This window comes from Phyllostomus discolor, chromosome 8, assembly GCF_004126475.2.
Source record: "Phyllostomus discolor isolate MPI-MPIP mPhyDis1 chromosome 8, mPhyDis1.pri.v3, whole genome shotgun sequence".
NCBI lineage: Eukaryota > Metazoa > Chordata > Mammalia > Chiroptera > Phyllostomidae > Phyllostomus > Phyllostomus discolor.
Window position 1 is genome coordinate 412,608 of NC_040910.2, and position 22,872 is coordinate 435,479.

The window sequence follows — 22,872 nt, forward strand, 5'->3', positions numbered from 1 at the left end:
GTTCCCGACCTCATTCATTGCTGCCATTGGATGCAGAGTCTTTTGAAAACCCTTAAACTCTAATTAAGCCACCGTATTTTTCGGACTATAAGGTGCACTCCTGATTTGGGGGAATAATGGTTGTTAATGCTGCTGTTCAGCTCTGTTTACATTTAGATTGGTGAAATATTTATGTTATTAAATATTTTACCACAGTTTTTGCTTCAAAAAATTTTTTCCTATCTTCCTCCTCTAAAGCCTAGATGCGTATTATGGTCCGAAAAAACCGGTCGTTTATGGCGCATGTCATTACCATCCTATTCCGATTTGCTCTGCTCTAAGACAACACGTCCTCGGGGCATTTGAAATGCTTGTGTTTAGTTGCCTAGTAAGTCTTTGGTGCCCATCACAACATCCAGGTTTGGTGACAGTAACGGTGTTGGGTAAAGGAGACAGTCACGCCCTGGAGAAGTGACAAGCCAAGAACGTCGAGGTAGATTTATTTCAGAACACACAGCAGGCAGGATGAAGCCCTGAGAACAAGAGGGGTCCGTTTCCAATGCAGGTGCCACCCAGCCCATAGTTCTGGTTCTGATGCTCGCTGCACCCACTGCGATGCCTCACAGTGATTTGAAAACAAAGCTGCAAAGGAAAGAGGACCTGACCGGGGTGCAGGCCTGAAGGCTGGGCGGTCAGGTGAGGGACAAGGACGGCAGATGTCATAGTACGGTGCCCAGCACAGGACGGCTGAGAGGAGGGCAGGTGGCTGTGGCTCCCTGGGGAGGCCATGCTGGCGTCTCTGCAGCCAGCAGTCCCCTCCACAGACTGAGGTGCTGGCAGGGCTTCGTAAACACCTGTATGTCCTTGGGCCTCGTTCTTGGACTGCAGCTGCCTGGGCAGCCAAGGCACCTCCTCTCAGACTCCAGTCCAGTGCCTCCTCGACCAGGTTTCCTTGTTCTTTCCTTGTCCTGAACTCACTGCCCTCACTGCAGCTAGGATTCGTGGCTTCCTTTCCTCCATGCTCAGGTAGTGGTGCACCTGCCTGTCACCCATCCCTGTTCATCCAGGGAGAGCGACGGAAGGACAGGTACCTGGGGTAGGCATTCACAAGCCCCGCCCCCACCCTGGCACCATTACCCTATTGACAGAAGTAGGGGCTCTGGTCATGCGGTGTGTACTGGAAAGAAGGCCAGTAAAACAACTTCGGTGACACTGTTTACACACTCAAAGCAGGTCCCCCCCAAGGCACCGCTGGCAGGGAGGGTGGAGCCAGAGGGCAGGCATGGGGTCATGTGACACACAAATTCAACCCGTGCATACAGTGGGATTTCTGGGGGGAACTGTGTTTTGAAAGCTACAGCGTTCAGGTGCTGACCTAGTCAGGGGTTCAAGTGTCAGTCTTCTTGCCAGACTGGTCTTTGTGATGCCCAGATACAGCCAGCAGAAGCTATTCAAAACCAGGACACAGCCTGCGACTCCTCTCGGAGGTCTGGGCAGGTGCAGGGGGTGGGACACCTCACTGAGCTGTGTAGGGAGTTGGTGGGTGTCGTTTCACAATAATAATCAAAATATAAGCATAAGAAATGACCATAATGACTCTTTGATATTCTTTCTTTTTTCTTAAAAGATGTACTTCCAAACAATTGTTTGTTGTCCTGCCTTTCTAGCTCCCACGGCTCGTGTGAGGTTGTTTGTTCGGTGTGATTATAGATGGTGGAATGTGCCTGCTCAAACCATGTCTTGTAGAATTTGTGACAATCGCATAATTGCTAGTGGACCTGAGTGTGTCTTTTAATTCTTGGCGTTTGCACAGTATTTGGCATAGAAATGTCACTCTATTCATTTATTTTTAAAATTGAGTAAACTAACTCTTGCATGTGATTGAACATAGACAATTTAAGTCTTTCCTAAATAACACTGAAGAATACTGGAACAGATGTCTCTGGATGATACAGCCAGGACAACCCAGTAGACCTGGGTCACACATGTAAGTCCCTGAGAACCTGGCAGAGGCCTCAGGCCAAGGGTGGAGCAAAGCAAGGCCAGGGCATCCTTTCCAAGGTCAGCTTTCAAACGCCCGCTACCTGGTTCCCATGTGAGGCACGCTGGTGCATGGCTGGGAGGTGCTCCCTACGGAATTGAAAAGGAGAGAAAGAAGCAACCAATTGCTGTGTTTTCTGCAAACAGCCAGGGCCTCCCGCTGACCAGCAGCTGCTACACGCCACAGAAATGTCCTTCCACGGCGCCCAGGCTGCCGCGCCTCAGTGTGCTGGAGGCTTTGATTGATTCCATGTGACAGCGGCAAGGGGTGCCCGGGCCTGGGCGCCAGCCCATTACTTCCAGCATGGTTGCTGCTGAAAACCCAGGCACGATTGGCTGTCCATTCAGCTTGAAGAGAGGAGGAAAGTGCTTTTCTTTAAAAAAAAAGCACATTAGACCCAGTCTTACAGAAAATTCTAACGTGCAGCATGAGTGTGTGGCAGAGGAGCTGAGGAAAAATGAGCAACTTCAGCAGGTTGTACAAGAAGGATTCAGCCCATATGGATGGTTTATCAGAGAACATGGCGTGAAGAATAAGAATTTGTTGTTTGGTGTTCTTTTCTTCAAATGTGGCAAATTTTAATGTCGTATTTGAGGTGTACTTATTAAGGACCTGCCATGTCCAAGGTTCTGGGTGGATACTTACTGGGTGGAACTGAGTGCACTGTTGGGAATGTCTATGACTAAGACTCAGCGCCAGTCCTGGGGGGCCTCCTGTGGAAGAGTGATTCTCCTCCGTGGCCAAGAGCGTGGCCCACACAGCAGTGCCTGCATCTCGCTCCCCAGAGATTCTCAGGCAGTTGCTCCGGGGTGAGGCCTGTGGCCTCAGTGCTGTTCAGAATCTCCTCGTAGGCAGCGCCACCGGACTCGAGAGTGGGCGACTGGCCTGGAGGCAGGTGGGAAGGGAGGACGCAGCCTTGTCCCCATCGGTGTGCAGAGGACACTGGCTTCGACCACTTTCTGTTTGCAAAGCAGGAGGGGACACGGCATGTCACTGAGGCCACCACAGAAAGCTCCATGAAGGAAGCACGTCACTGGACTTGCAGTGTTAATGTTCTGATGAGCAGAGGGGCCCCTGGAAGAGGGTCCCAGGCAGGGACGAGGAAGAACACCAGTGAGAAATCAGACACGTTTATGAAACAGGCTATTTCCGCCATTTTTTCTTTATGCTCCAACGGCAAGGTGGGAAGTGCCTGGCAAACGGGGGACAGACAGAGACACTTTGACAAAAATGGTGTCATTGGCCCCTGCAGGCCAAGAAATAATAGTGACAAGAGTTTAAACACGCGGCTCAAAGCCTTTTGCACTGTGTGAACTGTCACCCCGTGACGCTGTTGTCCTTACCCACGGTGACTGTGTCTGTCTGGACCCTGGAAAGGGCCATTCGTGTAAGTTTTCAGTTTGTGCAGTCTTCAAAGCCGACCCTGGAGGTGGCGACGTGCGAGGGAACCACCAAGGTGGCTGAATGACAGGTCGGTGTAGCCGGTTTGTCTGTCCTGCTGGGGCCGGCAGGCCTTGTGTGTTGGCTTTTAAATATTTAAAGCACAGGATTCCAGGAGTGGACAGAGATGAAACCCACAAGGCACACGCCATCAAAACCGCCGTGCCAGCAGGTGTCGGAGGGAGCCCAGAGCCAGCTTTCAAGGCGCTTTATTTAGTGCAGTTGACTTTTCACCTTTTTATTCATTGCCTCATCACTGAGTTTCTAGTTTGGCACCGAAATAAAAGACAAAGTCCCTCTTCTCAAGATCAGTCCCATGAAGCAGAGACTGTCATGGTCTGATCAAGGTGACGAAAGAAGGGTGTTTGGGAGCCAGTGAGCCCCGGTGGCAGAGGCCACCTCAGCCTGGAGGGCTGGGCGGGGCTGTCAGCCTGTCAGGAAGAGGTACTGCTGGAACTGGTTCTGAAGGAAGGATGGGAGTTCATGTGACCATGCAGTCCTTTTCTTTCCTTTCCTTTCCTTTCCTTTCCTTTTCCTTTCTTTTCTTTCTTCCTTTCAGATTTTATTTATTTATTTTTAGATAGAGGAGAAGTGGGGAGAGAGGGAGAGAAACATTGATGTGCAAGAGAAACGTCAATCGGTTGCCTCTAGCACCGGCCCCGGTGGCGGGGGTCCTGGCCTGCAACCCAGGCCCATGTCCTGACCAGGAATCAAATTGACGACCTTTCAGTTTGTGAGACGACTCCCAACCCACTGAGTCACACCAGCTAGGCCGTGCAGTGCTTTCTAAAATGTAAGCTACAAAGTTCGGTTATTTATACATATTTGACTTAACATTCTGAAATAATGCTAAAATATCCATATCTGGGCTTCAGGAAAGGAATTTACAGGACAGCCCAGCAGACGGTCCTAAGCACAGGGGAATCAAGCTGATTAAAAACATGAGGCACTGTGGTGCCCTCACGACGAACTTGAGCCTGTCCTGCCCCCCTCACCCGGGTGACCTGTGTGCGAGTGGTGGTGTGTGAGGCCTGTCCTGCCGTTTACTCCATGCCCCGTCTTGCCTCTGGCTTCTGTTTTCACACGAATAAAATGTCACGTATGTTTTGTCGATCCTTTGTGCCCGGGCCTCATTCTTCATACGTGTCTGTGGGTTTTTTTCATTCTTGGCGGCAATTTTTATTTCCTGCATAGAAGCCACCTATGTTTACAGACTGTGACTTTGCCCACTAAAATCTTTGGAAGGTCACAGAATGTTCCTCATGGAGAAAGAGACCTAGGATGAGTCTGCAGACGTGCTGGTCTGGACGGAGGCGCCCACACGGGCAGCTGTGGGGTGCAGGGAGGGAGGAACCTCCCACTGGATGCATTCCACACCAGAGCCAGTCACTGGGGGAAATCCTCCCCCTAATTTTCTTTTAAGAGAAGTACGTTCTCACCTCCTGGAAGAGCTTATTGAAAGTTATGTGCGAATGCAGAAGGAAAAGGGGAACATGCAAAGAGCAGGGGACCCGCAGGACTGGGCTGGTGGGAGCCCCATCCACTGTAAGTCAGGTCACTCACAGATGTCCCTAGTATGTGACCCCGGAGCTGGTCCAGTGTTACACGTTTACTGACCGTCGGTCAGAGGATTATAAGAGGAGTGATGCACGACAGTTACTATGAACACGAACCTGCCTTACATCTAAGACCCCAGGCAGCACTACTGCAGACCCTGAATGTCCTTGAAGTGGGTGAGAGGCCGCTGCTCTGCAGTGGTCTCCATTTTGCTCTTAAAAACTGCTGTTTTTATTGAAAAATCAACATGAAATTAAAGAAAAGTTTGAAAAACAGTTTGATTGCTGTACTGCTTTACCACAATCACATTTATGTTTCATTCTTTGTTCACAGTCATGGATATTTTTCTGTAGTTGCATTTCAGTTGCGCTCGAACACTTGTTATTCCTGGACTCAGCGACGTTGGGTCCTCGCCCTGTGTGTGGCCCCGCCGGGGGCCCCACTGGGCTGCTGCGCCTCCTGGGCTCTGCCTGTGAAGACCAAAGTGGGCACCGCGGGCCCTCCGTGAGCATCAGGAGTCACCCGCGTGGCCCGAGGTGCAGAGGGAAGTGATGCTGCTCCCCCAAGTGTCCCACTGCCCCTGACGCTCCCATTAGAGCTGCAAGCACTTTTCTGAGTCACGCTGGGGGCTGCACGAAGTCGGGGCGCAGGGATCCAGGGTTCCCGCGGGCGCCTCTCCGGCTGTGCAGCCACGCAGTTGGGAAGGAGAGAGGCCCACGCTGCGTCCACGACGCTGGTGGTTCTGACTGTGCGTGTCCCCGTGAACAGAACGCCAGCCTCACCTCGGGCGCTAGGGCCTCGCACTGAAGCTGAATTCCACCTGCAGAAGGGAGGTTTTCAGAGCGCGCCTTCCTCACCAGTGGGTCTCGTGTGTCTAAAAGCAGGATGGCGTCCTATTTAACGGGCTGTGTACAACAAGCCTGAAATGTCCTGCATGAAGCATTTACAAGATGCTGTTTGCGAAAGAACGACATTTTCCATCCCCAGGAGACAGAGAAACAGAAGGCAGGGGACCGGATCTGGGAGGGAAAGTAGCATCCATCTTCCTGTGGCTTTGCCCCATCATCTGCTCAGCACCCCAGTGGTTACACGGGCGTGATGAGCGCCGTGTTTCACCGATGAGGGGGCCGAGGCCCCGGGGACGTGCAGGACTAGATCACGCGTTGGAATCTGGGCCTTCCTGCTCCAGTGTCCAGGGTCCCACCCGTCAAGGGTCCCAGCTTGCACTAAGTGCATCACCAGTCTTTCTGAGCTGCCGTTCTGCTCATGAGGGAGCACAACCAACCACCCAGCGCGTCGTGGTTTCAAACAGCCACCCAGACTCTCCTGGACTCTGGTGGGCTCCGCTGGCTGTCTCACATGGGGTCTCAGCAGTGTCCTGACAAGGAAGCCGCCAGGTGTCCCACAACCTTGCTCCGAAGGGACCCCTGACTGTGCTGGTTGTGAGAGTCACTGGCCAGCCCAGACCCGATGGTGGCAAAACACATTTTCCCTCTTGGTGGCAGGACCTGCAAACATGTTATGATCAACTTTAACTGGTCACTGTTTTTTTTCTGTTTTAAATTTTCAGCATGATATATTAAGTTGCATTATTACCAAGGTGCTAAAGAATGTTAGGAAATGAAACTTCAGGTTCTTAAGTGTGTCTCCCTATTTTGTCCTGATTTATCACTAGGACAGAGATATTTTTGAGGAGGTAATGAGCATCAAGTTACCCTAAAAACTGTAAACAGAGCCCCCATGATTAAGGAGATGCTGCGATTTATACAAGATGCCCAGGCGTACCATTGAAAGGAGGTTTAATAGACTTTGAAGTAGATGAAAAGATATGAAACAATCTAGCTTGTAGGGCAGTTTTCTTCTAGACTTTCAGAAGCATTCATGGTTTTCTGAAATGTACGAAGACATGCATTTCTGGTGAAGTGTCTTGCTGTTCCTTGTGCGTGTGGTAGGGTCAGTCTCCCCGTCCTTGGGCCAGACCCTCCCGTGTGCCGTCGTACCCGGGGTGTGGGATGATCCCGCCTGACACAGAAATGCCTGACGCACCAAAGACATTCCCCCAAAAGAGGGTCCTCAGCCAAGTCCTCTCTTTCTCAGAATTATTCTCATTTTCAATATGACTTTCATGAAAATCCCAAATCACAGCTAAGGAACCGTTTTATGTAATAAACTATTACCCTTAACTTCTTCTCCTTCCAAAATCTAATTTCATTTTGCATCTCAAAATGTTACTGCAGCGTGCTAAAATGAGTTCCGAAATGTAAAACCTCGATGTGCCACAAAGAAGACGTCCTCCCGGGGCTTCATTTCTGAGGGTGAAACAGCTAAGATTTAGGACTTTATTTAGGAAGAGGCTCTTAAAAATTAACCCTGGGTGACGTGTTCTTAAATGGCTCTACTAGGAGACGTTACAGGGGTTTAAAGCTTCTGCCCTGGCTGGTGTGGCTCCGTGGATTGAGTGCGAGCCTGCGAACCGAAGGGTCACTGGTTTATTCCCAGTCAGGCGGGGCACATGCCTGGGATAGGTCCCCAGTAGGGGGCACGTGAGAGGCAACTGATTGATGTATTTTTCCTCCCTCTCTTTCCCTTTCCCTCTCTCTAAAAAGTAAATAAATAAAAAATTTTAAGAATTTTTTAAAAAGCTTCCTTCTGTGGGTTCTTTGTGGTGGTGGTTTGGTTTTATATATGTTTGTTTGCTTGGACTGCACAGTGTGCCATAAAGTCTAGGGGTTATTTTTGATAATATGACCCAAGCCACAGGTATATTCTGTTTAGCTCACATAATGTTTTAAAAATTGACTCAGTTGCCAATATTTTAGTATCAGAAAATGTTATATAAAAGTCTGAAATCCAGCCTTCCTATACAAATCAGAGTATCTGATAATATTGGACCAGCGATCCCACTTGAACGGACAGTTTGAAGCTGAACAGACAGGCCTTTGCTCCCCTCACCCCACTCACCTGCTGGCCCCTGGGAGGCCTTTGAGTTTGAGACGGTGCCAGAATTACGGCTAAAGGCAGCCAGACCCCCCTGCTGATGTTTGATGGGCACAGGGTGATGTTTGGGGGCTCCCCCTGGGCACGTCAGTGGTGCCTCAGTGACATGGGGCCGAGGCTCCGGGTGTTCGGACGCCCGATAGAGCACTGCCAGCCCCCGACCCACTCTGGCCACAGACACACAGGCGCTGCCTGGGTCTCGGCCGCATGGGTGCGCCTGGATTTGGCAGCGATGCTTCACAGACTGTCCCTGCTGACTCCAAAACACGGCTCATCGGTTGTCTTTCCCAGCATACCTGACATGCAGGCCAACACAGACTGCAATTTTTACTTCTCTCAACACCGTTGCGAAGCCATCATGAACGGAGAAAAATAATTATAATTCCAAATTACCTTGAAATCTGAATTCAGGAATTCAGGCAAACTAAATAGTAGTCACACCCTGGGACCCCACCCTTTGGGCCGGCACCGTCTTTGTAAGAAGTGCTGTTATGAGCTCTGCTTCGTCGTCATTGTTGAATTTCCCACAGAGGATAGTCACGATTTTCATGCTGTTTGGAAATTTTAAGGTGGCTTAAAAAGCAAAATGATATCATCACTGTAGTTCAACTTTCTGAAATAAAGAAGTGAAATGGATCTACATGGATAGTCTTGAACATTTTCAAAATTAGTTGTTAATGAAGGAGCTGACATTATTGAGTGCTTGCTATGTGCTAATGTTTAAGTATTCCACATGAATTAACTCACTTACCCTCATTAGATATCCCCACTTTACAGGTGAGAGTCGAGCGTAGAGAGGTAATAGGGCTTGTCCGGGCATTTTCTCCTGGGGGTCTTGTTTCCAAGGCTGCTTTGATCCCTCTTCTCTGCGCCTCTGGGCCTCCCACCTGCAGCACGACCTCCACGGAGCATCGCCGAGGCCTCTTTCCAGGCATTGCCGTGCTGTGCGGAGTCTCCCGTTGGGGCCCTCGGTTCTCTGTGTGAAGCCTGAGGACTCAGAACCGCAGGCGCGCCGTGCCAGACGCAAACAGGGTTGTCAGTAGGAAGATGGGTGCAAACTGGGACTTGCCTTTTAAGACACAGCCATGTGTTTCCACTCCGAAGGCTGTGTCTCTCCTACATTGAGCAGAACCAGTGCACATCTTCAGAGTTATGGGAAATGTGGCCATGTGCGCAGGTGAAAGCTTGGGTCAGGACATTTGGGTTTGGGGGGACTGGCCTCTGGTGCCGGATCACAACCCATGCGGTCACAGGGACACAGGTCCCCGCAGCCGGCTCGTCCCTGCGCATCTCATGGTGCGGAGCTGCCCGCCCAGGCCTCTCCACCAGGGGTAGCAATAATAACACCCGCCTGACACTTTTGTAAGGGTCAGATGAGGTCATATCGATGTGAAGTGTACACTATGTCGCCTGCAGGTACTGTGTGGGCGAGGCGAGCTGGCGAGGGTGGCCTCAGTCACCGCGTCCCGGAGGGACTGGAGTCTCTGACTGCGCACAGGGCAAGCAGCATAAGAAAATCTGCCCGAAACATAAACATCCACTTTTGGGGGCATGTTTTCAACTTTGTTAGGCAACGTGGAACTGTTTCCCAAAGTGGTTGTACCCATATAAATATGCCTTTAAAAATGGAAAAGCTAAGAGGAGCCGACTTTCCCAGGACAGGGTTAAAGAGCTGAGAGGGGGAAGTCCTGCTCTGGGAGTGGACGGACGGTGTCCTGTCCTGTTCTCCAGTCCGCGAGCCTCTCCTTCCGCCTCTTTGGGCTTCGTGCATGCTGAGCAAGAACACAGACCACTTCAAAGTGCTCGGGTGCTGCTTTACAGATGTTATAGAACCGGTGAGAGCCCCTTATCATGCACGCGTCCTCTTAGTGTATGAGAACTCGGGGCGGGAGTGTGGCTCAGAGGACTCTCCTCTCACTGGCTCTCCGGTGGGTCCTTTTAGAAGCTTCAGAAAAAGTTTCAGCCACAAATGTGTGCCCTAATGGTCTGCACCTAACCCCAAATCCATTATTTCTACAAGAAATAATTTGCTATTTGAAAACCTGCTCATTATGTGCTAGTGTCCACACACTTAGGAAAGTTTCACACAAAAATCTCCGCCCCCTCCCCTGCCACCTTCAGTGTGGGCGCCGCGTGTCCACAGGCCGAACGCCCACAGGCCCCCAAGCCTGCTGAATGCATGCCCGACTCCACCCTGCTTGTCCCCCTCCGTTTGAAAGTTCACTAAACTTTCCCTTCCTTCCTGGGCAGTAGTTTGTAGCAAAACATCAACTGTATGATAACCAAGAACTCATGTGTCTGGAGTTCACTGTAATTCTTTTCTGCCTGTCCCCATATCATCAGTAGCCCAGTGTCTGTGTGGGGCAGAGTGTATGGTGAAACTTGTACGATGAATAGAACCTCGTGTGGAAGGAATTTCCTTAGTTTGCTACTTTGGTTTCTCTTTCTCAGTTAGTGATGATACATTTTCCTGGTGAGCATGTAGCCGAACATTGAATCAACATTTACATTGAATTAGATGTTGAAGTGAATGCAAATTAAATTAGGTCATTTCTTTTGTTTGTTTTGCTTATTTTAATACATCTGCAAGTCAGATCTCATTGTGGTGCCCAGTGATATAAAAAAAGAACAGTTTTTTGATTGTGGGAAGGAGGCAGGTAGGTGGAGGTGGAAGTAGATATAAGGGGGATAAATGGTGATGGGAAAAATACAATAAAATAAACCATGAAAAATAAAAAAAAACAGTTTCTGAAAAACCAGGAGAATGCTATTTCGCTTAATCAGCTTAATAAATAAATACTTCTCTTATCAACATATTTCTAAGACCAAGGGTTTGAATCATTATAAAAGAGAGATTGAGGGAAGCCTGTTGATAGAAGATTTAAAAATGTGGACCATTATCTGAAGGGAGGTCTTTGGTTGTGGACCCAGCACTGTGAGGGCTGCAAAGAAGTGGCTGTGATGGGCAGGCGTGTCGCTCCTGGGTACCAGTTAGCAGCTTGGAAAGACATAATTGACGTAGGTATTCAGCACACAGAGTGCTGCAGTGTACAATCTGTAAGTTCTGACATATGTATATACCATAAAGGCATCACCACCATCAAGATAATCAGCATACTGAGAGGTATCTGTGGATTGACAGAGGGGTTTCATTGAAATATCAGAACAAGATTCCATATCTTCTCCAGAAAAAAATTTACCACTATGTTGGATTTTAAAAATAAAATTAGATTTGTGTACATGTATGTGTTTGGTCTCAAAGCATTGTTTCGGCAACCGTAATTTAGTTGTTTTCAATTAGGGTGTGGCTGGAGCTCACGCCGCAGCACGACTGGCCTCCAGTGGTGTGTTTGGGCACAGCACCGCTGCTGCTGCAGAGCTGTGGGCGGGCTGCAGAGGGCGCCGTGCGCAGCAGCTGAGGCCTCTCACCTGGGCTAAGGCGGCAGGTGCCTGACTGCAGATTTTTGTCTTAATCTTTGCGTGGGGCGGGGCCGCTTCCCTGGTCCTGGGCCCCTTTGCAAAGTGCTCTGAGGCCGCGGGTGTTTCCAGCAGTTGTCGCTCAGGACTTCCGCAGAGGAAGGGTCACCCTGATTTCCATCTTCTCGGAGAGGAGACTCCTGTCAGGCTCTACTCTTTCCGCTGTGCTGATCCTTTGACAAAATATGGGGCGGGGCCAAAGTAGATTTACAGTTCAGAGTGTGTGACACAGAGCTTATTCTTGTATTATCATTATTATTTATTAACTATTGCATTATTTTCCACACAAACAACTGTACACTACTTTTGTTTTCCGCCCCACCCCGGTCTTTATTATGTGACCTTTTTGTAAGGACTGTGTTGTCCGGAAACCCGGTGTGGTGCAGAAACTGGACGTCCAAATGAGGACCCGACTCGCGAGTAATTCCGCCATCACGTTTTGAAATATTCTCCCAACAAAAGCCTGATGATATTGTATTACTCAAATGTGTAAGAGACTAGAGCTGACTCAGTGTCTGTAGTGTCCAGCTTGGCACTGCATTGACAAATACTTTGTAATTAGTTACAAATATATTGGTTTGACCGAGGCTTAGATTGAGATAAATCCTAGGTGGGGATTTGACGACCAAGAACCTACAAATACCCTGCTGGTGCTCAAATTTTACTTGCTTAGTTTGTTTCGATTTCTATTTTTATTTTTTAAAAGGGCACAGTTTTAAATTTATAATCTGCATTAGACTCTTCTAGTTTAATGTTGTATGCCTTGGCAGAAATGACATTTCCTGTCATCTACAAAACAGAAAAATACCCAGTAAACAAAAAAAGAGTACACGCAGCAACCATTAGAACAGCTCCCTGAACCTGAGAACAGGGAGTTCCTCCCACAGTGCTTTGGAGCAACTGGCTGTGATCGGTCCCCTCCAGCAGAGGGCGTCCAAAATCCACTAATTTATACAAACCCAAGGATCCGTTGGGTTGGCCCAAAAGTCCGTGTGATTTTTCTGGTAAGATGGCTCTATAGACCTTAGTTGTGTTTAACTTCATTTGAAATAATTTTGTTAGATTGTATTATGACAGGTGTCATATTAGCATGCATTTAAAAGCAAAATTGTCCAAATTGCTGAATTTTGCGCAGCTGTTTTAATGTTGAAGATGGAAGAAAATAAGCAACATTTTCAGTGTATTATGCTTTATTATTTCAAGAAAGGTAAAAGCAGAGCTGAAACACAAAAAAGATTTCTGCAGTGTATGGAGAAGGTGCTGTGACTGATCAAATGTGTCGAAAGTGATTTGTGGAGTTTCTTGATACTATTGAAATTTTGTCCAGATAACCCTTTGCTGTGGGGCTGTCTCATGCATTGGAAGATGTTTAGCAGCACCGTCACCTCTTCCCACTAGAAACCAATAGTGGGAGATAGCTGATATGTTCAAAGTATCCAAATCAATAAGGTAATTGATGAACATGAAAAATGTATCTTTTATTTTACGTGGAAAATGCAATGGACTTTCTGGCCAACCCAAGAGTTCATTTGTTTTCTGTCCTGTTTTGTTTTTTGCTATTTTAAAGCCGCACCTCCTCTTATTAAAATGAAGTTTCCAGTCTGTAGAGATGCCCCTGGGGTCACGCTGGTTGGAGAAGCCGAGCTGTCACTGCAGAAACCCCACGAGGCTGGAGGACAGTCGAACCTCCCTGGGGTTTGTCCAAAAATACTCTGCACCTCCCGAGCCAGCTCCTCCGGGTGGAGTCGTAAATATTCCCTCTGAGAAAGCCAGGGGCTGGCGCCACGGAGAATGCGTCAGCAGAGTGGAGTCTGCGTGCAGAGGCTTTGTCTTCAGTGTGGCCGTGAGCGCCGGTGTGCACGTGCGAGTGTGTGTGTGTGCATGTGTGTGAGCGTGCGTGTGTGTGTGTGTGCGTGTGTGTGAGCGTGTCTTGTTTGCTTCTGTCTTGTTGCAGGAAAGACAGCAGTTTACCTCTGATCTTATGTGTGGAAAAGGCATCTATTTCGACAAATTTCTTCATGATATTTCACAGGTGCCAGGTGGATGGACTGGCTGGCTGCGTATTTCTACACTTATTCTTGGCACGGGGCCAGTTTGGCCTTAACTAAAACGAGTTTCAGGGATGAATTTTGAGGACCAGAAAGCCCCATCTCCTGCGCAGGTTCCTCTGCTCTTCAACAAACTGATTTGCAACATAACCTGTTATAGGGCCTTCCATGTGGAGCTGTGCCTGCTTGTCAGTTAAATGGCAATTGTTCTTTGTTTTGTTTTTCATTTCAAGGGAAGCCTCTGTGGGGTGTCCCTTTCTTCTGCCTCTGGCCCGGTCTGAATCTCTGGTTCCGGTTTATCTAAGTCATATGACTATAAAGAGCTGGCTGTCATGAGGGCTAATAAATCTCTGCCTTCTCAAGCAGAGATGTTGTCTTAGTCTGTCTGAGCTGCTGCACTACAGACCAGGCAGCTTACGAACAGCAGAAATTCATTTCTCACCGTTCTGGGGGCTGGAAGCCGGAGATGAGGTCCCAGCTCCGTTCAGTGACATGAGCTGTCTTCTCGGAGGTAGACTCGTCCTGAGTCCACACACAGTGGGAAGAGGCAGGGAGCTCTGGGGTCTGCATAAGGCCACTAATGTCCCTGGTGACCCACTCACCTCCACAGGCCCAGCCTAGTAACACCACCCCATCTGACATTAGGACTTCAACAGTGCGTGTGGGAGGGACACAGCCAGACCACGCTGGTGCTCGCCGACCTAGGGCTCTCTCCCCAGGGTCATGGGCTCCGTGGGCTTCGCCGTTACCAAGTAGTCTCACGAACTTTTCCATGATGCCGCTCACCCAGAGGGAGTGCACCTTCCTCCCGCGCACTGTTTTTGGGGGCGATCCTATCTTGTTTCCTGTCTGTCCTCTGTGTTTCTGTCTTAAAAGTCTATTTTTCTCCACTTTTACGCATTTACATTTGTGCTTTGGTTTTTGTTCTCAGGAGACAACGCAGTGGTTTCTATGTACTTCCTGAGCACCTGCTGACATCTCACCTGTGTCTCTTCTGGTTGTTAGAGAGACATCATTCACCGCAGGTGCTGGAACCCACAGGGTAGCTCAGGTGCCTGAGGTTACGGAGCCCAAACTCAGGACCCCCCACACAAAAGATGCTCAGTTTTATAACGTGATCAAACTGTGATTTGATGTAGGATGATGACCTTGTGTTCCAGAATTTTTTTGTTTAAGAATTTTTCTCTGTTCAGGGTTTTGCCTTGTCTTTTTTGAACAAACAATACCTACAATACTTCCAGGTATTGTCTCATCTGTGTGTTCCAGGCTGGTGTCTTTTAATTGGAATCAGAACTTAAAGACACTTGAGAAACAGTCTGATAATAGAGTTTCTAGGTGTTTCCGAAGCCTTCTGCCCACCTCTTCCCTTTGTTTCACCGTACCTGTAACTCATCAGCAAAGTCAGTGAGCGTTCATGCCATCGGGGCCTCACAAAGCACAGTAGTCTTTATCACGAGACAACTCTCTGCATCCACGCTCCGTCCGACAGGGTTTGTCTGAAGTGGGTGATGCCACAGCAAGAACAAGTGGGGTCGAAGGTCGCTGTGAGCACATCTGGCTCTGGGTATCCCAGCGGTTCTGGTGGGGGAGGGATGCACGCCCAGTGGGGATGGAGCTGGGTGGCAGTCCTGGTGGAGACGAGGACAGAGACCCTCTGCTCAGAGCCAGGTGTGAGGGGGGTCTCTGCCCTGTCTTCCAAGGGATGAGAGGAGAAGGGAAACAGACCCAGCTTCTGGGAGGGCACAGGGCCCCAAGCTGTGTATCACTGAGGCTGAAACAGTAGATCTGTGCAGAAGTTTTTATTTTACAAAGTTAGTTGGGTTGAATATTGCCTCAAGTTTCTACCTAAACCATCAACTGGGTTTTTGTGAAAAACAGTCTATTGTATTTTTTTTCAGTTACATCTTATTTATCTGTTGGGTTGGCCAAAAAGTTTGTTTAGTTTTTTCCGTTAAATAAAAGACACATTTTTTCATTTTCACCAATAACCTTACTGATTTGGATATTGGAATATGTCAGCTACCTCCTGTGTGGTAGAACATTGATTGTTATCGGTTAATGTCTCAATTTGATCGCTATCAACTTCAACTGGTCTACCCAACTGACTGTGGAGCAATTGTCCAGCAAGAAATGTCCAGCACGAAACTTCACAAACCACTTTTGACATGTTTGATAGTCCCAGCACCTCCTCCACACACTGCACAAATGCTTTTTTGCATTTCAGTTGTGTTTTTACCTTTTTTGAAATAATAAAGCATAATATGCTGAAAATGTTGCTTATTTTTTTCATCTTCAATATTAAAATGGCTACACAAAAATTCACCAATTATGGCAAGTTTTTCTAAATGCATGCTGATATGACAGCTGTCATAATACACTCTAACAGAATTGTTTCACACAAAATTAAAGGCATCTAAATGGTACTAGAGCCATCATATGGAAAAAAATGAACTAACTTTTTGGCCAACCCAACATTAGGTTTTGGTGACATTTCTGAATTCTCAGATGCTTAAGGATGCAATTCTGTGTTAAGATTTATTGCACTGTTATAAACACTTTTATTAAGAAAAATTATAGCACCCTGAAATCCTATAGTATATTGTTTCTGTGATTCCTTTACCACATATTGCTCAGTTATCTGACATTGATTATTGTCTGATTCTTCTGCAAAATTGTGTAGCTTGCTGGAGAGGCAGAGAAAAAAAGTCTGAGCTCAAAGAGTTGAGACTGCGTAACTTTGCAACGAATCAATACTACTTTGGGGAACCAGAAATATAAGATTTTTTAAATTTCATTGTTTTGGGCCAGTGCCTTGTCCATAGTTCCCTTATTTGGTGCCTTGTCTGTGTTTTGCTGTCCCACGGTTTTGTGGGGAGCAGGGCTATCTTTGCCTGTATGCCGGGCACCGGACCTGGGGAGACACTGGCACAGACGGTCCCCGGCCGAGGCTGAGGACGCTCCTCCAGGGAGGACGCACGTTCCGGCTGCCGGGACTGCGCTCACAGCTGCTGGGTTTGCTGAGACTCCAGGCGGTGGAGCTCAGGCGGTGCACCTGCTGGGGGCCGGCTCCCTCTCACTGGACACTCAGCCCCGGAAGACAGCGTCCGGAGGCCTCGGGTGGTAGCAGGAAGGCCCATCCACCTTTGAGACACGGTCCTTCATCTCTCCTCTCCTGCTTTTGACGTGTTCAAAACGAGAGTTGAGATTTGGTAGGGAAATGTGTCAGGAAGCAAAAGCCGGTTCTCTGTTGTTTCTCTCCCAGTGGTTCCATTTGCCGCCAGGTTTGCCTGGAAATCCCTCATCTTGTAGCTCTTTGTTGCTCTTCAGGAGAGGTGGTTAGCGTTTCATCCAGCGTCCTAGGGGAGGGGTGGCCCCGACGGCCCGGCTCCCGCGGCTGCAGCTCCAGGTGTGGGCTCCAGGTTTGGGACTGATGTGATCACAGTGATGTCAACGCCACACACCACAGGAGAGGCTCGACTGGGACTGGTCTCTGGGCGTGTGGTCTGACTTAATTCTATACCGTGGTCTCTGTCTTTGTGGAACAGGGCCGCATGAGTGGGTGTGGGCAGAGGTGCTCACCTTGTTCCGAAAGTCAGAGGTACTGGGCGCCTGGGGTTACAGCCTTCAGTTTGGGTGTCTCTGTCTGCTCAGGGGAGCTTCTCACTCCTTGTCATTCAGAGGTGGAAAGTCTCTGATGGTCCAGGAGAGTTGAGGAGAGGCAAGTTTCAGAGGCTGGGGGTGAGGGAGCTGTGAGCTGTGGCTGACTCTCTGTCCATAGCCAGGGGACCCGCCAGCACTGAGGTGGCCCGGGGTGGGGTGTCCGGGGTAGAAGGAAAATACCATATGGGCATCCTCAGTATAACCAAATCACCTCCTATAGAAACGTATCCACAGAAAGGTGGACCCGTTGTATCACTACTAAGCTCTGCTTTGATAAGTTTGTGTTATCAAATGGGCTTTTGAGTTTGGCTTCAGGTTTGTTGAGCTCAACAAATCAGGGTGATAGCCAGAAAGTTCATTTGGTTTTTTCCATATAACGGCTCTAGAGGTGCTTAGTTGTCCTTCACTTCATTCAAAAACAATTTCATTAGATTGTATTGTGACAGCTGTCATATCAGCATGCATTAAAAAATACTTATCGAAATTGGTGAACTTTGTATGGCTATTTTAATATTGAAGATGGAAGAAAATAAGCAACATGTTTGGCATATTATGCTTTATCATTTCAAGACAGGTAAGATTGCAACTAAAATGCAAACAATGATTTCTGCAGTGTATGGAGAAGGTGCTGTGACGGATCGAACATGTCAAAGTGGTTTGTGAAGTTTCACTGGACGATGATGCTGCACAGTCGGATAGACCAGTTGAAGTTGATAGTGATCTGATCAATACATTAATTGAGAACAATCAACGTTCTACTATACGAGATACAGCCAACATAGTCAAACTATCCAAATCAATAAGGTTATTTGTGAAATTGAAAAGTGTGTCTTTTATTTTATGGAAAAAAACCAAACAGACTGGCCTACCCAGTGTGCATGTCATTGCTCGTTCAGCTCCCTGTGCCCTGACCGTGGGAGCCTCCAGTGTGGACCAACACCCTTAAACTGGAGAAGGAACTGGGTGCACAGCTCAGGTGAGCACCGGTTTCCCCCGATGCCGTGGCCTCAGCTGCTGTTGTCAAGCCTTGGGCCTTCCCCACGCGCCCCGCACGGGGTTTGCGGCAGTGACCGTGCGGGCTGCGGGGCTTGTACATGGCAGCTCCGTTATTGAACGGGCCCTGGATGGGGATCAATGGAGTGCTGGACACTCAGCAGAGCAAAGGGCCATCCTCCATCCCAGCTTTAAACGAAGGCTGTCCTCCCTGAAGGGCATTCTGTTCCGCTGGCTCTCAGGTTTAGATGTGAGTGACAGCGTGTCCCTCCCTGGGAAGGCAGGCACCAGCCTGTCCCCTTGACGCAGGCTGCAGCCGGGACAAGAGCAGAACCCCGCCAGCCCCGGTCCCTGCGGGAGGACCGCTGGGCAGCCGCCTGTGCTGTGGTGCAGGCGCCAGGTGCATGGCCGGCAGCTCCTGGGACTGGAACCTGCTACCCTGTCTGTGCAGAGCTGAGCTGGTGAGTGCCCACTGCTTTCATCCAAAATCTGACACAGGTTTTCCCTCCCAAACAGAAATGCTAGGGATATTTGAGCAGCACAGACATACAAGAAGGGCTGCATTAGAAGACCTTGCGTCAGTGAGTGGCAGAGAGACACACTATCCCTGTGCAGGATGGTGGCTTGCCTGGGGCTCCAGGATGACTCCGAGATGCCCCACACATCCCGTGTGGGGGCAGCATGTTGTCTGGGTGGGGACAAGGTGGAGGGAGGCCAAGGGGCTAACAAGGGCTCGTGGTCCCTTCGCTTTCTGTGAAAACACTCATACAGGTCTGAGGTTTCCCGCTTGGGATTTGAGCAGCAGAGCTCACGGTGGGGCAGGGAGTGGTTCTGTCCTGAGGGGGCTGATTGGGGTCCTGCCCTTGACCCTCCTGGCCACGCACACCGGCCGGGCATGGGGGGCACCAGGAACAAGTTCTGGGCCTTCTGGCGCCCTCGGCGGGGAGACCATGGTGAATGTGCTTCTCTGTGTTGAATCCAGAGACACAGTGAGAAAACGCATGGGAAGGAGTGTTGTCCGAGTACAAAGGCTTGGTAATGACGGTGCCCTGTGAAGTGTTTACGTTCAACTAACCTTAGTGCACTAATGTCCGGTTCGTCACCTTGTCTTCATGAGACAACAGTGGCAAGGAGAGCTCAGAAAAATGGGGAGAGCCTTAGGGACTAAGACTGTTAACCCTGCCTAAGACCTTTCTGTTTAACTTATTGAGTTGAAACTTTAAAGGTGTGTAATTTTCCTGCCATTGCAGAACGTCATTAGGTCGATACTATGCAACTTTACGTAGCTCCACTGGGCTCATCAAAGGCTGATGATAAAAACAATTTTTTCGACCCCAGGATCTCTGATGTTCTTCTCAGGTGTGCTTGTGAGCTTCCCCTTGCTCTTGGGGAGTGACGCGGAGAGGAGGCTGATGCAGCCTGGACGGGTTCCAGAGGGGCACGGGCAGGGCGCCGTCCCAGAATAGTCCCCCCGTCACGGGAAGCCGGGGCGGGAGGCCCAGCCAATGTCTGTGGGGACGGCCATGAGTCCAGCGGCAGTGCCGGTGGTCGTCCTGTGCTGCCCCTGAACCCCTCGCTCCCGACAGCACAGTTGCGTGTCCTGCAGAACCTCAGGGGCATGTTTGACCCGTGTCCTGGCAGGTGGCCAGCGCTGCCCCACCTGGTTCAGGAGGCACAGGGAGCCTCCCAGGTCCACACGCTGTCTTCCCGGAGGTCTGTGCCCGTTACTCTGTGAACGCCACCCGATTCACAGAGCAGGGCGCTTTGAGAGGCTGACTTGTTTCTTGGAAGGTGACTTCTCAGCTGTTTGGTCCACATGGCAGTGGCCCTCCACATGGGAGGCGTCCAGGCCTCGGGCCGGTCTCTGCTTTGACCGGCTTTTGAGTCAGGTTGAGGGCTGGGCTCCCTCCTACCATGGTTGCAGTCTGCTTGCTTGAGGGATGTTCGATTGATCCGGCTGCTTTCAACTTTGTTTAGGTAGAAAAGACAAACTGTAAGTTATATTATAATAAGCTAAAATGTGTACAGACCATGCACAGTATAGAGAGCTAGTATTTTCCCTCCTGGAGGAGCTGTTGGCTTACCTCTATGTGGTGCAGGAAATGGAACTCGGCATCCTTCGTTTGTCCGGGCAGGTACGTGCAAGGGTGGGGACCCATAGAAAAGGGTCGGGACCCATTTTCTATGTTACTTTGTTTTTTCTTAATCATGGGGTATATACAGAATGCGATTGTATCGTTTAAATGTTGGCGATGACCGTAGTGTCGAAACCTCGCGTTTCTGAATGGGGTGGCACGTGCGCTCTGGGGGATCCGCGATCTGCGGTGTCCCGCACGGCGATCTGTCCGAAGAGACTGGGGGTGAGTAACTAGGAGCTCGGCGACAACCTATCTGTCCGTGATGAAACCGGTCAAATTCTGGAAATTTGGCAGCATAGGTCATCTTCGTTGGCTCACAGGTCGAGCCCCCCCCCCCCCGCCCCCCTTTTGGCTGCGCCACCCTGCCGGAGACTGGCAGGAACGACAGAGACTCTAATCCTGCTTTGCGCGTCACCTCGCTGGGTGCTAATTTGGTGTTTGACCAGAGCTTGGGAATCCGTGAGTCCCCGCGGCCTCCCGGAGGGATGGGCGGTTTTAGGTGCCTCCTGCTTCCTTCCTTCCCTCCCTCCCTTCCCGAGGCCTGGCCCTGCGGCAAGCCCCCCCCCCCCCCCCGCCCCGCCCCACGTGGGTCTGGAATCCGCCCGCCCACGCGCGCCGGGTCTGTGGCAGGTGTTCCCGGCCGCGCTGTCCTCCCGGACGCACGTCCGCGTGATTCTGTCCCCGCACGAGTCCTGCCCAGGGCAGGGTCGCCGGCGGAGGCAGTGCTGTGTGCGCGCACCGAGCGGCCGCCGCACCGCGGGGAGGCCCGCAGCCTGCAGCGTCCTCAGCGCGCGAGGTGGGGCTGCGGCAGTGAACGCCCACCCACGGGGACGCGCGCGGGGACGGCGCTCCTCTGGGTCCTCCGCTGGTGGGCGCCGCCTGCGCTCGCCGGGGGTGCACCTGTGCGGCAGGTGTGGCGCGGGCTGCGGCCTGGGCGCGAGCCGGCAGACGGATGCTGCAGAGGCCGCGCTGGGCTGGGGCGCGCGGGAGGCGGGGCGGCGGCTGCTAGAGACTGCGCGGCCACCGCCCGGGAGGCGCATCTGCGCCGGGTGCCACCCACCACCTGGACCGCGGGGACGCGGCTCCGAGCGCGGCCCTGCTCCGCTGATTTCTCTGCAAGATGGCTCACGCTGCCGCTTCCATTAAAAAAGTTCGAGAGGCTGAACTGGATGAAAAGGAAAAGATCCTTGAGAGGGAGAGAAAAAAGCAACGCAAAGTCCCCAGGGACCGCGCGGACCGGAAAAGAAAGGTAGGAGGCGCGTCCCCTGACGCCTTCCCCGGGGTCGCCACCTGGATCCCCGCACCGGCCTGCAGGGCTCCCGCGCGGCCCTGGAGCCCGGCCTGGCTCGCGGCAGACGAGGGGTCGATGCCCGGGGTCCCCAGACGAGGCGACTGGGGTTTCCCCAGTCGTCGTTACTCAGCCTCAACGCCCGCTGCTTCCTTCCCGCGAGGGGGTCTGAACCCCCGTCGGGGAAGTAGGCAGATGTGGGGCGGAGGGGACGCTGTTTTCCTCGTCTGTCTGTCCTCTGCGCCGGTCCTAGCCCTCGCTCCGGCTGGTCTCCGATTGGCAAAGAGCGCACGTTTTATTTACGCTGACACGGCTCTGCGTGAAGCTGGGCTGAGGATGCTGATGCGGAGAGCTGTCTCCGAAATGTTTGAGATTCTGATTTTAGTCATTTGTTCGGTTTCCATCATTAACCTCATGATTTTTCTGTGCTGACGATAGCAGGACATGAAAACCAGGGTTAGGTGATGTGATGAAATGTTGTTGGTTCTCTTTACCTTAGGCTGTAGAAATGCCCCTGCCCTTTACAATATTTTTTCCTGTAAAATAGAGGTAATCTTACAACTTGCTGGAACCGGCATCTGCACTGAGCCACCGGCCTGGCTCCATCGGGGCCGGTCTCCGTAAACGCTTTAATTAACAAAGTAGGTCAGGGGATAATTTCGGAGGATGATAAATGGCATATTTCCCCGGCAGAACACGAAATCAGTGTTCGTCCTCCGAGGTGGGCAGACGGAGCTCTGGGATTGGGGCCCCAGGGTCCCTGTGCTGAGTGGTTCCTACGCTCAGTGCCTTTTCTCCTTCTGCAGTAGATGTGTGGACCTTTCCATTTTGGGGGGGTTATCTTGGCCTGTGTTTGGAAAGACACCCGAGGACCCACATGGAGCAGAGGTCTCCCCGCACAGGGACTCGCGGGGCTCCCGCCGCCACTCCCGACCAAACTCCGTCATTAGGCAACACGAGTAAATAAGACTAGCAGCAGAGCAGGATCCCCCCCCCCCCCCCCCCCCCCCGGACACTCCGGGCTGCAGGCCCGCCTGCCTCTGAAAGCCCTCCTTCCAGCACGCACTCCCTTCCCCCTGGTCTCCGGCCCTCGGTGCCCATTTCTGCAGCCGCTGCCTGACTGGCAGGTGCCGCAGTTCCGACTCCAACTCCCTGAACGCACAGCGCTGCACCAGGCCGTCTCCTGTGATCACATCATCCTTATCTGTTGTTCTCCAGACACCGTCTGGATTTCTTGGCCAGGACACGTGTCCA

At 50.8% G+C, this 22,872-nt stretch overlaps 1 protein-coding gene across 17 annotated transcripts in view; it reads left to right on the forward strand.

The window, feature by feature from the left end:
• ANK2 (ankyrin 2) overlaps positions 1–22,872 on the forward strand; it is a 253,938-nt gene that overhangs the window by 97,286 nt on the left and 133,780 nt on the right. For 3 of the 17 annotated variants that reach the window (XM_036031764.1, XM_036031761.1, XM_036031756.1), the window contains exon 1: positions 21,317–21,579. The exons of 11 other annotated variants lie outside the window; for them this stretch is intronic. In XM_036031764.1, the coding sequence (XP_035887657.1) occupies positions 21,451–21,579 (129 nt within the window). In that variant the 5' untranslated portion in view covers positions 21,317–21,450. Of the gene's footprint in view, positions 1–20,967; positions 21,580–22,872 lie in introns of those variants that run through there. 3 more of the 17 variants (XM_036031758.1, XM_036031754.1, XM_036031715.1) reach the window with 2 other exon arrangements.